This window comes from Rhinolophus ferrumequinum (genome assembly GCF_004115265.2).
Source record: "Rhinolophus ferrumequinum isolate MPI-CBG mRhiFer1 chromosome 15 unlocalized genomic scaffold, mRhiFer1_v1.p scaffold_54_arrow_ctg1_1, whole genome shotgun sequence".
NCBI lineage: Eukaryota > Metazoa > Chordata > Mammalia > Chiroptera > Rhinolophidae > Rhinolophus > Rhinolophus ferrumequinum.
This window is the reverse complement of record NW_022680357.1, coordinates 15,402,616-15,417,961: the sequence shown is the minus strand read 5'-3', so window position 1 is coordinate 15,417,961 and position 15,346 is coordinate 15,402,616. Positions and strand designations below refer to the sequence as shown.

General features: G+C 43.7%; 1 protein-coding gene across 2 annotated transcripts; it reads left to right on the top strand.

The window, feature by feature from the left end:
• The first annotated feature begins 198 nt into the window (after nt 1-198).
• On the top strand, nt 199-13,363 carry GDE1 (glycerophosphodiester phosphodiesterase 1). Of its 2 annotated transcripts, none has more exons than XM_033101774.1 (6): nt 199-623; nt 4,674-4,849; nt 6,691-6,796; nt 9,231-9,323; nt 11,377-11,588; nt 12,736-13,363. In XM_033101774.1, exons 1-6 carry the CDS (start codon nt 363-365, stop codon nt 12,881-12,883), a joined length of 996 nt encoding a protein of 331 aa, XP_032957665.1. In that variant the 5' UTR covers nt 199-362; the 3' UTR covers nt 12,884-13,363. The 2 variants fall into 2 exon arrangements, with proteins under 2 accessions (XP_032957665.1, XP_032957666.1); XM_033101775.1 differs by having other exon boundaries at nt 486-623; nt 4,678-4,849.
• Nucleotides 13,364-15,346: the final 1,983 nt, after the last annotated feature.

The following is a 15,346-nucleotide window of genomic DNA, read 5'->3' as shown; positions in this document are numbered from 1 at the left end:
GGGCCTGGGGCCTGGGGCCTGGGGCCTGGGGCCTGGGGCCTGGGGCCTGGGGCCTGGGGCCTGGGGCCTGGGGCCTGGGGCCTGGGGCCTGGGGCCTGGGGCCTGGGGCCTGGGGCCTGGGGCCGCCTCCGTTGCCATGGCAGTGGCTCCGCCCCCGTCCTCGCAGATCCCGGGCCCTGATTGGCTGGACTCCCAGCCCCTTCCAGGGATGTGGCCGCCGCCGCCGCCATTGTGAGGCGCTAGTCCCTTTGAAGGGTGTCCCCTGCGGCGAGTGCCTTGGGCTCTCGCCCTCGCTTCTCGTTCTCCTGTCCCAGGAGCCCGGCGGGTCCGGGACTCCCGTCCGTGCCGGTGCGGGCGCCGGCATGTGGCTGTGGGAGGAACAGGGGGGCCTCCTGGGCCCTTTCTCCTTCCTGCTGCTGCTGTTTCTGCTGGTGACACGTAGCCCCTTCAATGCCTGCCTCTTCACCGGCAGCCTCTACCTTCTGCTCCGTCTCTTCAGCTTTGAGCCTGTGCCCCCCCGCAGGGCCCTGCAGGTGCTCAAGCCCCGGGACCGCGTTGCCGCCATCGCCCACCGCGGCGGCAGCCACGACGCGCCCGAAAACACGCTGGCGGCCATTCGGCAGGTGAGCCCCCCCCCCCCCCTGCTTCCTCCCCATACCCCCATCTCTCCCCCCTCGCGCCCCTCCGCCGCTCCTGGGAGTTTGGACTTCTGCTTGCCCTTCCCAAGCTTCCCCAGTCTTCTCACGACAGCCTTCCCAGTACCCCATTCGTCCGCCAGGAAGACATTCAAGTGGCCCAACATCCCTCTGAAGTCTGGAAAGTCTTCAAGAATTTGTAGAACAGCAGCAAATATTGACATGTTTGCTATGTGCCAGGCACCGCGGACACACGAACAAGTCCGTAAGGGCCCCGCTTTCACAGAGCTTGCCTTGCAGTGGGAGAGACAGGCCTTAAACGAGGAAACCCATAAATGAGACACTTGAAGAGAGCGAAAAGCGCAAAAAAGAAATAGGGTAATGGTACAAGGAATGACCCAGAGGAGGAGTTAAGCTGTTTTAGACAGTCATCAGAGACGTCCTCTTGAAGAGAAGAACGTGCGAACTGAAATCGAGATTATGAGAAAGACCCAGACAGGGATCTGGGGGGAAGGCGTCCCCGGAAAAGGGAACAGCAAGAGCGAAAGTCCTGAAGTGGGAAGGGTGTTGGAATATTCAGGTGACAGAATAGGCAGTTCTGTGGCCTGACTTCAAGGAATAAAATGAAGGCTGGTGTGGGAGTGAAGGAAGAAACGTGGCCAGGCTAAGCAGAGGCTTGATCAGTGGTTGAGTTCACGCTAAATGGATCCCCTCCCCAGGAGCAGCCGTTGCCCACGTCATCTCCTTATCACCTTTTCCCCCAAACACACTGACACTCAGACAACCATGTCAGCGGGACTCCTGATGAATTTTTGCCTCCCCTTTTCACAGGGCTCTCCTGGCAGTCTCGCAGCTTCACAATAATAATACAATAATAATGACAGCTTACATAGCAAGAGAGCTTTTGCGTTGTCTAGGTTCTTTTGCATCTGAGGAAATAGATCTGGTCCTCTCGTTTCTTTGAGACATTATTTTAACATTGAATGGGTAGGAAAACTGACTCAAATACATGGCTCCTTGAATTCAGCCTTCTGATTCCAAGCCCCAATCCACGTTGTCATAGATTAGAATTGTTCCAGGATGGGAAAACGTGGGCTGAGTATCCTTTATTTGTCCAGCTAGGGACAGACAATGTTGTATAAGGAGCAAGTTACTTAAGTTGTGTGTGTCCCAGTTAGAGTCATGACTAGGGTATGGCAGGCCAGGCACCTTAGGACACCTCCCTTCACTCTAGTCCTAGCCCTGACCTCAATTGCCCCATCTGTACAATGGGAATACTATTGGCATCCACTTAGTAGGTTGTGATTCAGTGAGACAGTCGACACAAAGTGCTTGGCCCATGATGAGACTTCCATTCATGTAAGATCTTTAGGCCAAGAATCTAAAGATGGCTTGATCCTTTAAAATCATCTCCGAGTAAAGGTTAAAAAAAATAAGTGAAGAAGGAAGGGAGTCTGGAAGGCAGCCTGTAATTTACTGGAGCGCACTTCACTCTGTGTTTATAAACCAAGTTAAACTTCTCTTGTGCTTCTTTCCCCGTGGTTCTTTGCGATGGAAGGGAGGCAGAACAGCTCTTTAAGCCTTCTGTTTAAAAAGAAATCTAAAGATATTGAAGGGTGTATTTTATATTCTAAACTAAAACTCAGAGCGGTCAGATGAAGTAACATAGCTACACAGGAGATAGAATTGTCATGAAAAGAAAGATGACACTATAGGAAAACAACCCAAGAGTTCTACCATTGTCAGAAAGTCTTCCGTGATTTTTCACATCATAGAAAGTTTAAGAATATAAATTATGAGATGCAAACATGCAAAGGGAGAAAGAACAGGACAAAAACCAAACTTTGATGGAAATACACTATATATTTCTTTTGAACTCAAGATGAAGGGAATGGCCTTCTGTAGATAGAGAAGGACTGAGAGATGAAATGAATGTATTCCAAAAGCATACACAATTACGCATAGTGACAGTGATGAAATTTTACCCACAGTCCATTCTCCACACAGGCCAGAGTACCTTTTTAAAGTATAAATCAGATTGTACTATCCTGCCCTTATTTAGAACCCTCCAGTGGTTCTCTGTTGCAGTTAGATAAAATCCAAACACCTTTCTATCTTGTGTCTTTCTCAAACTCCATAATCTGTCTATTCCAACCACCTGGGTGTTTCTTAGAATGCTTTTGGCTTCGTGTAATAGAGAGTTTACTACAAATATCGCAGACAATAATGGGGTTATCCTCTCACATGACAAGTGTGTGTGGGAGAGGTGACTTCCGGGATTGTTTCTTCAGCCATTCAGTTTGTGATCATGGAGGACTCAGGTTTCATGGATCCATCTGCTCTGCCATCTGCAGCATATCTGTACTAGTCCTCTGTGCGGTTGCCAGGTGGCCATTGCACCCCAGGCATCACCTTCTTACACACCAGCATCTAATCTCAAGAAAAGGCTGCACGTCCTCTCCCACGTTTCTTTCCCAGAAGCCTCCGTCACGCACGCACGCAGACAGAGGGATTGGGAGTAGTCCACTTACTCTAAGCCCAGGAGAAACTGAACACTGGGGCAAGGGCCAGTCTCCGCCAGCAGAGAAGAAGGATAGATTTGGGTAGGCAGTCCCCACGTTGTGGCTCCCTCCTCCCTGGTGGCCTTTGTAGCTTAGAAGAAAATATGGGTGTATGTGTTTATAAATGGGGGATAGAAAAAGATTTTAAAAAGATAGAAAACTCTCTACCCGTAAAGAACATTGATAAATTTGATAATCCAGTGTTTCAAAACAACCCAGTACCTAACAATGGCTAATATTTATTGAATGTTTACTGTGCGTTAGTAGAGTGCTGTAGGTTGTTTATAGGCACTTAAGTGTACAGCAGATACACAAAGGCCTCTGGGAAATGATAAGGGAAGGATGCACGTCAACTTTAAGCGGTGAGGAAGGGGGAGAAATTCAGCTGCCTCTGTAGTGTCCATAGTAATGTCACAGTGATTAATAAATAGTGCAGCATCTACCATATCCTTCTTTGTGTAACCCAGAGCAAGTTTCTTTATTTCTGCTTCCTCATCTGAAAATGAGAATGCTCACAGTACCTCCCAAAGTGTTGTGAGGATCAAGTGAGTTAATACATTTAAAGCACTTAGAATAGTGCCTGACACATAGAAAAGGCTCAGTAGATAACAGCTTTCATTATGTTTTTTAAGGCAGCAAGAGATCGAAGCCAGTATGGCCAACAAGGGTTTACATCTGTTAAGTGTTTTTTGCTGTATAAACATGGGTGGCGGCAAAAGTGACAAAACTGAAACTGTCCTACTTTGGACACATCAGAGAAGGCAGGGTTCTTTGGAAAAGACAATAATGCTGGAAAATAGAAGGTAGTAGGAAAAGAGGAAGACCGAATATGAGATGGGCGGAGTCCATAAAAGAAGCCACAGGCAGAGGTCTGCAGGATCTGAGGAGGGCAGTGAGGACGGGACATTGTGGACGTCACTCACTCACAGGGTCACCAGGAGTCAGAGCCGACTCAATGGCACGTAACACACACACTATGCTTGCATAATGTAAAAATTTTGGGGGGGAGTGTCTTGTTTCGTTTCGTCTTGTTTTTCACTCGTCTTGTTTATGCCAAGGTAGTGAACACCCGACTTAATCAGCAAACACCGAGGAGTCTCAGAGATGCTGTGCCAAACAGTGTGGAGGGAAACAGTGGGATCTGTCAAAATATATGCAACTGTAAACTGCCAATGGCGCATATAATTAAGGCAACTAGAGAAACTTAAATTCCGGAAGTCTCCCCGTCTGCCACTGTGAGAGTGGGAAAAGTGGGGAAATCGAAGTTTTTGAGGCATCCCTAAGTGTAGATGCTGAGTGAGGGTACCACCCATGGAAACTAGCAATGGCTTGGGTTGCTCTTTGGTACAGGAAGGGAAGGAGTCGGTAAGAGCAGCCGTCTACTTACCCAGCCCTCTGGGTGGTCATGTTGAGTGTCTAGACTGCAAAGTGACTTCTGTGGCCACTTGACATTAATGTTGTTGATGTTTTTGTTAAGGCAGCTAAGAACGGAGCAGCAGGCGTGGAGTTGGACGTTGAGTTTTCTTCTGACGGGGTTCCTGTCTTAATGCACGATAACACAGTAGATAGGACGACAGATGGCACCGGGCGATTGTGTGATTTGACATTTGAACAAATTAGGAAGCTTAATCCTGCAGCAAATCACAGATTAAGGTAAGTGGTGTGTTGGCAACCTCAGCATTAGGTTCAGCTTTTGTTGGCGATCACAGAAAGACCCTGGCACCTTCAAATGACATCTTGTGCTCCCGGAGAGTTGTTTTGTTGTGTTTCGTTTTGAACTGGATACATGTTTCCTAAGTAATAAGCAGGTGCCAGGAACAACAGCAATGTAGCATGGATGTTTCTATCTTTTCCCACAGAGGCCAAATTTGGCCTCAGAATTACTTTTTCTAGTAACTAATGTGACAATGACTTCGTACTGTTATATAAATTTTACATAGATAGATATACGTATATCTATACCTATTTATATATAGATATCAGAGCTAGTCCTATGCTTCCCCAAGAAAGGGGTACTATGATCAAATAAAATCAAACACTATAAGTGTTCCCCTTTGGGTATTAAACAATCTATAGCAATCAATTCTTAACATTTAATTTGTGTTTCTCAAGCACAGATGACCAAGAACCCTCACCCTTCCCACCACTAACAACTGTAAACACCTTGGAATTGGTGTTCTGGGTACTAATGTACTTTGCAATGTCGTTGTTTAAATCCCTCTCCATTGACTTCTTTGTAATACTGAAAAACGTGGTCACTGTTACTCACATCGTATTAATTCTGTAGACAATGACGAATACTCCTTGAGTACTGAGTATTCCCCCCAGTGAATAAGTTGTAGTCTTCCCTGAAAGATGGTTCAGACTTTATTTTCCTAAGATCTGAAGGAAATTAAAGTCAGACAATAGAAATGATACTTTAGTCTAGAAATAATATTGATAACACTTGAAAGTTCCGAGTCCCAGCTGCTGCAATTACTCTTTACTGTCATCAGATATTTCATCGCTCTGCTGTATGGTTTTCATGTTACTGTGACACCGCACGTAAGACGCCAACACTTAACACATAAAATGCTTAGGGTCACCATCACCCTTAAAATTCTTCAAAAAGGCACGATATTGGAGTCAATGTAACATCTTTATATCTTCAAGATAACCAGTCTTTGTTCCACATGGGGACAGTTTGCATTTTCTTAGCTTGAACACCAAATGAAGTAATTGCCTTGTGTTTGGGGACCATGCTGTAGGAAAACTAGTTACTTTCTCTGGAAGTACCCATTGTTGTGAGATGCTCGTCCAGAGGGGCATGGAAGCTAAGACTGGCCAAGGGAATAGCAATTTCCGTCTCCATCTCTCACTCCCAGGGAATAGGCATTGAATAAAGTGTCTGGCAGAAGTGCCTATACTATATAAATTGTCTTTTTTTTTAATTTATTTTTTTTAAGCCAAGATCCTACAGTTGAAATAATATAGTTGGGTTAGCATTAAGTTAAATCACGTACGTGAAATCTCATGTGAGAAAAGCTGATATGTTAATTTATCAGGCACTTTTCTTTATCGGAAAATTATGTTTCAGAAAACTTTTTCAAACAGTTGCACTTAAATGCACAACTATAGAGTCAACAGATGTATGTATTCCTAGAAATTTCTTCTGCAAAGGATCTATTAGGGCAATTACAATCAGAAACTAAGTCTCTGAGTTTCCAAAAGTGGCATATACTCTGCACTCTGGTGAGTAGGGTTACTAATTATATGATTAATTCCGTGGAAATCCGGTGACTTCCTCAAAATGAAATGATTTTTGCTGTTGTTGCTCTTTTTTGGTCAAGAATATCTGTACTTTGGTTTAAGTACCTACAGTAAATTATCCTTGGACTTCCGTATGACTGAAGAAAGGAAGTTGGGGAAAACTCCCTTTCCTTTAGGTTGGGAGACATTCGTCACATGTCTGTCCCACTAAACTTTGATCTTCTGTTTCCCTTCCTCTCCTATAGGAATGATTTCCCTCATGAAAAGGTCCCTACCCTGAGAGAAGCTGTGGCAGAGTCCCTAAACCATAACCTCACAATCTTCTTTGACGTCAAGGGCCATGCAAATAAGGTACAGTTTATACCACAGACTTCACTTCTTAAAAAAGACATCTTTCATTGGTAGTCGTTTCCAAAATTAACTGTGTATCTTGTTATTTATTCTTCTTCAATTATTTTTACAAATTATATTTGCTTAATGGAAGTGAACAATGCAAAAATCCACATCTTTAAGGAAACAGTAAATTATAGCACCTTCTAAACCTTTTAAGCTTTGATGGAACCTTTTAACGATTCCTGATATTCTACAACTAACACAAAATGGAAGAGTCAGGTTTCTTTTATTTGCATAAAGCATTTACCAAAGGTATTAAATAAACAGTAAAGAGGCACTTCCTGAACAGACCAGTTAAGTAACCGCATAAAAAGTAACTCGAGTGGGGCACAAGACCAGTTGTTTCTGGCTGATAAGTGAAAGGGTCTCAGATGGACAACTATAGACTAAATTTAAAGAGAACTCCTGAATTTAAGCTTCTGATAGCTACTAGGATATTTATGTTTTACATGCCTTGTCCCTTCTTTATGACTTCTATCCCTTATGTATAGTTTTCTTATTCTATAATTTGAGTAGTTATACTTTTATCAGAAAATTAACTTCTTCAAATATATATGACATTGCTAAATAGAATTGTAGAACGTATACCTGTACTCATAAAAACATATCATTGCGAGGGACATCAGTGGGAAAATATGGTTCAGATTACATGTGTTCTCTTATCACCTGCTTTTCAAGGACAAATCCTTTATTCTGCATTTGGACAACTTGGGTAATTTCCCCCTTGCCGTTATAATCAGTAATGGCCATCTATGGGTTGAGAATTCTGATACTGTTGATTTTTTTTATTAATCCCAGGATATAGCTGAAACCACTTGTTATATATTGAGGAACCTCAATATATAATATTCTAACTTTAAAGCATATATATATGTATAGTAAACTCCCCTATTTTTGAAGAAAAAGGAGAATGGTGCTCTGGCTGATGTATTATTCTGCTAAATTGATAGTTGTACGCTTCTAGATTTATCAGTTGGTCTGTGTCAGAATCACCAGAAATGCCTGTTAAAACTGTGGATTCCTGAGCCATACCACTTAGAGAAGAGATTCTGAAAGTGCCGAGGGTGATGAAGTCAAAGCACATGTGTTTTTAACGAGCACTTCAGGTTTGGGTGGTACTGTGGCCACGTTTGGGAACCCGGACAGGTCCCGCGTTTCACCCACGGTGTACCGACCTTCATGCTTATTCTCTTAGAAGCGTGAGAAAAAGAAGAAGAAACACTCTTTTAAAAACCCAGCTCGGTAAGCGTTTTGGTTGGGTGCTCGCAGGTGGTTTGGGCAAGAGTGGGTAGGACATACTGATCTCATTCACCAGAATGCTAGGCTAAAGGCAGCACATTTGGCAGCCGCCTGGAGCTAGTAGGACACAGGAGCCAAGGTCATGGGTCATGTCCAGCAGACCATGCGTAAGCTCTGTCCCTTCCTGCAGTGTAACCTCAACCGTGACGAGCATCCGTTTCCTCGTGGGCACAATGGGAATCTTTAAACCACCACGTAGGGTTGTTGTGAGGATTAAATAACTAAGGTAGGCGAGGGGGTACACACAGGCCCTATGATATGAATAGTTCCAACAGCAAGCAAACAGCTTGGCTCTCCAGCTCACACTCCGTCACATTACTGAAGGGGAAACGTGACATGAATAATTTCTATGTTCTTTGGTCTCTTTTGGAATGCATTTTGTTGTTTATATTTGGTCCCAGGGATGTGTGACTTTCTTGACATTAACGCTATTTCAAGAGTTACGATGCAGCCAGATCTGTGAATTCACTAGAGATTTCAAAATGTCGACATCTTCATTCTACCATTTCTTTTTCGTTTATTCGCTGGACTACTACAAACAGGAATGTCTGCTCACCTTGGGAAAAGTGAGGAGACTGCCAGCTCTTCCCTGTTCCTCCCCTGGCCCATTGCTTCTGCCTTCACATTGGGGATGGATGGCGTTTCCTCTCAGTCCCCTGGACTGAGAAAACTCTATCCTGTGTAGTTCCCAGGCTGGTTGGCTCGTGCTTCAGCTAGGGAAAGCAGACGGTGATCGAGTTGTGGGTATAAAAGAACTTTTCCTAGTGGCTAAACTAGGGTATAAGGAAAAGATTTTAAAATTTTGCTTCCAGCCTCCACTGGCCTGCAGTCTGCCAAACTTTCCAAAAATATGACAAAAGAGGTGAGCCTCTCAGCAAGATAGTAAAGCAGAAGTACTCCAGCTTCTTCCTTATCTGCTGCAGATAACATGTATCCCAATGGTAATGGATCCTACTAGTACTCCTTCCGTTGTCTCCATGTATTAGTAACCTTCTGATTTATTTGCTAGCGTTGTACTTGATATATAATACTTACTGCCTAAGACCATTACATTTTCATAGATTTAAAATACCTGAGTCTCTCTGTTTTGCAGGCCACTGAAGCTCTAAAGAAAATATATATGGAGTTTCCTCAACTATACAATAATAGTATGGTCTGCTCTTTCTTGCCAGAAGTTATCTACAAGGTAAAATTCAGGATTTTTGTTGTGCATAATATCATGTTAGCTGGCGGTGACAATAGCAGCGGGCCAAGTAAGCATAAGATAGATGCCTGTTGAATTGAACTGAATCTGTTAAAATTTAGAAAAAGGAATGTACTCAGACCCCATTTTAAAAAAACCTGGCTTCCTCTTTAGCTCCCTTTTTTATGTTGTTTATAGGCTCATTGAGACTACTTTGATAAATGTTCTCAGAACAGAAAGAATTATGTAGGTCTATGTCTCCCTAAGTAATAGCAAAATATTCCTTTAAAAAATAACCCTTAACTCGGGAGAGTTTCAAATATGCATAAAAGTCTGTAGTAATACCGTGAGCCTGTTAACCGTGCTCCCGCTGTTTCACCCACACCTTCACTTCTCTTCCCCAGTGTTATTTTGAAGCCGATCCCAGACTTCATATCATTTCATCCATAAAAACTGCATTGTCGGGGGTGGGAGATGAGGGTAAAGGGGATCAAATACATGGTGATGGAAGGAGAACTGACTCCGGGTGGTGAACGCACAATGGGATTTATAGACGACGTAATACAGAATTGTACACCTGAAATCTATGTAATTTTACTAACAATTGTCACCCCAATAAGTTAAAAAAAACAACACTGCATTAAGTATCTTTAAAAAGAGATCCCTTTTTAAAAAACATAGCCACGATACCATGATTTCATCTAAAACCACTAACAATTTAACATCATTAACTATCCAGTCAATAGTTAGGATAGAGATTGCCTAAGACTATGACATCTTAATAGATTTAAAATATGTGAATCTTTCTGTTTTACAGGCTACTAATGCCTGTAAATAGCAGAAATGGTTTTTTGGTTTTTTACAAATTGCTAATTTGAATCAGGACCCAATTAAAGACGGCATGTTTTCATTTTAAATCTTGAAACATGCAAGTTCTCTCTTTTTTCCCCCACCTTGTGATGTGTTTATTGAAGAAACCAGGTTATTTCTGTAGAGTTTACCCAAGTCTGGATTTTGCTAATTATGCCACGATACAATTTAACACACTTTCCACCTCTGTATATTTCCTGTAAATTGGTAGTGAGAGCGAAAGGCTGGACTAGACTGGGTTCCATTACTCTTGGCAAGATAATTTCATAGGTGAGGGTATTTTTCCATCAGAAGGCACATAACATCTGGTTGCCTGGTTGCTGTTAGCAGCCGCTATTGATGCCAATCAATGGCCAGCTCTGTCAATTTATTAGGGGTTGCAAAATGTCAATATTTTAATTCTAGCCTCCTATCATTTGTTTGTGTATTACCATATTTCCCCGAAAATAAGACCTAGCTGGACAATCAGCTCTCATGCATCTTTTGGAGCAAAAATTAATGTAAGACCAGGTCTTATTTTAATATAAGACCGGGTCTTAATATAATATGATATAATGTAATATAATATAGTGTAACACCGGGTCTCATATTAATTTTTGCCCCAAAAAACATGTTAGAGCTGATTGTCTGGCTAGGTCTTATTTTCAGGGAAACAGGGTAGCTAGAATACTTATATAAAAAGAAACTCTCATCTGCTATTAAGTTTACGCAATAGACAAATAAATACTTAATCTTTCCCTTAATTTACCAGTCTCCAAAATACTGAGTTGGTTCTGTAGCATTCTTCAACAGCGACCAACAGCATACATATTTAAACTTTTACAGTAAGAGTGCATCCTATCCAGATAAAAACTGTCACTGAGATGAACAGGGTCATGGGGCTTTCAGACTTTGGATCAGTGTTTCCCAGACTTACTTGACCATAGAGGCCTTTAAAATGTGTGATATATTCTCCAGAGGAGAACAGAGAACAGACTGAAAGACTTCCAACCTCATTCCCGTTTCTCCTTGCCCTCTTCCTATCCCCAGCCCCCCCTTTTTCCCCTCTGTGCTGTCTTTTCTTATCCTCATCCTGCGTTCCCACCCACCGAGTCAGAATGAGTACATTGGCTAAATCTAAAGAACAGATGAGAGGTATTGGACTCAAGATATGATCATTATTTTATTTTCCACACTTCCTTTCCAGATGAGACAGACGGATCGGAATGTAGTGACAGCTTTAACTCACAGACCTTGGAGCCTTAGCCATATGGGAGATGGGAAACCGCGCTATGATACTTTATGGAGGCACTCTCTGTTTGTGGTAATGGACATTTTGCTTGATTGGAGCCTGCATAACGTCTTGTGGTACCTGTGTGGAATTTCAGCTTTCCTCATGCAAAAGGATTTTATATCCCCGTAAGTTGGAAGGTTTTTGTAATCTCCTCCTGACACGTTTCCTGAATGCTCTTCCCAGAAAGGAAGGATTCATGGCAAACAGCCTGGGTGGGTTCCCACCCGGAAAGCCCACCTGTGCCTTTATTCAGTTGGAATGCCACGAGCTTCTTAGGTGGGAAGAGTTCAGGCACATTTTACTATTTCCAAAACAAACATGGCATATTCTTGTTTTAGATTACATTTCCGGGTGATTGGCTATCTCTGAAAACCTACGCAGGATCCAGGGCAGGGCCGGGAAGAGGCCCTGGGGTGCCTCCCTCAGCCCTCCCACCTTTCCTCCCACTCCCCTATACGGGACAGGCTCTGCTCCATCTTTCCCAGAAACTCTTTCTTCCCTAACCTGCCGATAATCTCGGGATCTTTCTTTTGGCAGTTTTATAACTGTGTATTTCAGCCGATGGTAATTTTAAGTTTCCTATTATCTCAGGCATGTATGCATTCAATTCACTAAAGAGTTGGTGTGTGCCTACATTATTGCAGGGTCCTGTATTAAGAAGCTGAAGGTGCTGTGGAAAAGAAACAAAGCCGTGGTCTGCCCTCATGGAGTTTATAATCAAGTGGAAGAGACAGATGCCAATCAAATAAGAATCCAATAAATAAAACTATAGCTTAGATAAATGCAATGGAGGGGAGAACAGTGTACATACATCATTTGACCTATTGGGGGAGTAGGGAAAACATCCCCAAGGGAGTGCCCGCTGAGCGAAGCTCTGAAGGGTGTGTAGGGAGTGAGGGGGACGGAGGTGGAGACCCACGTCAGAGGGAGAACCACGCTGGGGTGTTGTGGCAGGAAGGAGCCTGGCTCTTTCAGGGAACTGAAAGAAAGTCAATATTCTGCAGCACAGAAAAGAAAGGGGAGTGTGGTATAAGATCAGGCCAAAGAGACAGGTGGGGCTAAGCCAGGTACGGTCTCCAGTGTGATTGGAACAAGGCAGAGAAAGTTCTGCTGGCTTCTGGACCATTCCCTCTGATGGCAGGGCGGGGGCCAGTTAGGAGGCTCTTTCTGAGCACTGTTAGTACTCGCTGAATTCCATCCATAGTCATCATTATAGATTCCTGAGCCAGCTGGCTGTTATTCTAACAGGACTGGTTTCTCCCCTCTCCTCAGGGCCTACTTGAGGAAGTGGTCAGCTAAAGGCATTCACGTTGTTGGTTGGACTGTGAATAGCTTTGATGAAAAAAGTTACTATGAGTCCTATCTTGGTGCCAGCTATATCACCGACAGCCTGTTGGAAGACTGTGGACCTCATTTCTAGACTTTTCTCCAAGGAACGAACCATGGGTACAGAAACTGCCCACTGGCCTCATGCAGGGATATTGAAAAGCCCTCTGTGCTAGCCCCAGGCCTGGGCAATCTGGTGGCCCACACAAGCAGTCGTCGGTGATTGCATCTTTACCTGAACCACAGCAAAACCCAGTGTTGCCACCATGCTCTGTGGAGTGCCTGAGCTCCACACCATTGCTCTTGAAAACCTGGGTCTGCAAAAAAGCACAGCAGCTCTGCCCAGACCTAGCTGAGCCCTCCACCCAGACCCAGTGAGGAAAAGCACAGATTGACTAGTGCAATTTGGGGTGCAGATGCAAACGCATGGGAAATGCATGATCACTCAGAGTTGACATTTTAAAACTTGACACATTTATGTAATGTACTTATTTAAAATATTTGTATTCAGCTATGTTATCAAGGTACTATAGATGTCCAAGTTGTGACTGTACTAATAAAATCATTAAAAGGAGCACGAAGGGAAAACTGTGCTGAGCAGCACATCTTAAGACATAAGGAATATAAGCTACACACCACTCGGGAGTTGCACTCTTTCAGGCTACTCTACAAGAGGAGACCATAGCCAATTAGAACCGGAAGAAACTTCCAAGGACACCGAGGCTTATCCTCATTTTACCAGTGAGAAAACAAACCGCTGGGAAGTTAGGGTCTTCCTCAGAAACAACCCAGCTGGTGACACAGCAGAGCCTGAACTCATAACAATCTTCTTATTTACTATTTGCCAGGAACTCTAGTGGTTTAACGCTGTATCTTAATTCTCACAAAAACCTTACAGAGGAATTGTTCTCTTTACTGATGTGGAAGCTGCACACTGACAGTCACTTACGCAAGGTCTCAAATTCCAGGGTGCAAGTGGGGTTTCACATGCCCTGTGCTAACGCCCCCTGGGATTCATGTCCGAGTTGGTCTGACTCAGCCCCTGCTCTTAAGCGCCCGTCTGCCTTTATAAAGCCCTGGATCCGCAGCCTCTTCACGAGCTTTCTGGGGTCTTACTGTGAACTGAAATACATTTGACATGAAGTCGAGTCTTTACAAATTGCAAAGCTGTCTTTCTCTAGCTGCCCGCCCTCCCTCCCACCTTTCAGCCCCACCTGCAGCCTGATCACGGCCCCACAGCTTAGTCACGACTTGGCTCCCGAGTCCCAAGGCGTCCCCGTCGGCCTCACGCACCAGGCGGGCCCCCAGGCCACACAGCTGCTGCCACTAGGAAACAAACTGATTTTTGCTACAGTTGGGGTTGGCACATCGATGGGGCTTGCGACATTGTCAATCAACATTTACAAAATTGTCTTGAATTTTAAAATCAGTAAGAGAAAGATTTATTCAATGAATGGAGTATTATCTAAACTGCATGTACCTCCATGCTACCTTACAACTAGACTGACAGGAGAAACTGACCCCAAAAAGTCTGTAGACTAATTCCCCCTTTGACATACCTTCCGAGTGCAGGTCAATTGGCAGGAAAGGAATTATCTTGGGGACAGAAGAGTTAACAACATCCCTTCTGTTCTGTGAAGAGCTGGTGAGTTGCTGTCTCCACCTTTGTCCCAAATCCTTTTTGGCTCCTGACTCGGCCATAACCAGTTAAGGATTTAGATCCTATGCTAAAGATGTCCAGGCCTTGAAGAATGGAGAATTTGGATGAAGAAAGGAGGTGTTATAAGTACTATTAAACACTTGAAAGGCTTAGCATAGGGGTTAAAAAAACAGCACTTGGGATCAGAGAAAGCTAAATCCGATTTCCTGATCTATAGTTTCCCATGTGTATGACCTTGGGTAAGTCACTTAATTCATTCGTAAAATAGGGGCAGTATGAGTACTGCCCTACAGGGTGGCTGTGAAGAAATGAAAGGACATGTAAAATGCTTGTTAATAACTAGCGTTAATAACTAGACACTTTCAAACGCTTTCCATGTGTTTGCAACGACACCGTGAGATAGGTACCATTATAATCCCGTTTGATACTGAAGGAAACCCAAGCAAGGAAAGTTAAGTAACTTGCCTCAAGTCTCTCAACAGTAATAGGATACAGACTCAGGCCCTGACGATATAATTCCAGAGCCTGTACCCTAAACCCCTGCTTGGCATGTCTGGTCCATACCGGTCACATAGTGGATGCTCAATAAATGTTTGTTGAAGGAATGAATTGTGGGATATCAGTAGAAGCTTCCTTAAGGAAACGAGATACCAATGTAGAGTGAGATGAAACTTCGGGACTATAGATACATGATTCAGGATTCAGCAGCATCAAGGGGCCACCCAAAGTCATGACAGGTAGCATTTTTTCCAAGACCGTCAATACAGCAAAATGTCACATCCTCTGACGCTCGTTGGATGCTGGAGACATAGACATACCATCAAAGGGCTACCTCAAAAGGCTTAAGAAATCCACTACTGACTTGATTAAACAAAACTCATTTTCTTATTTGGAGAC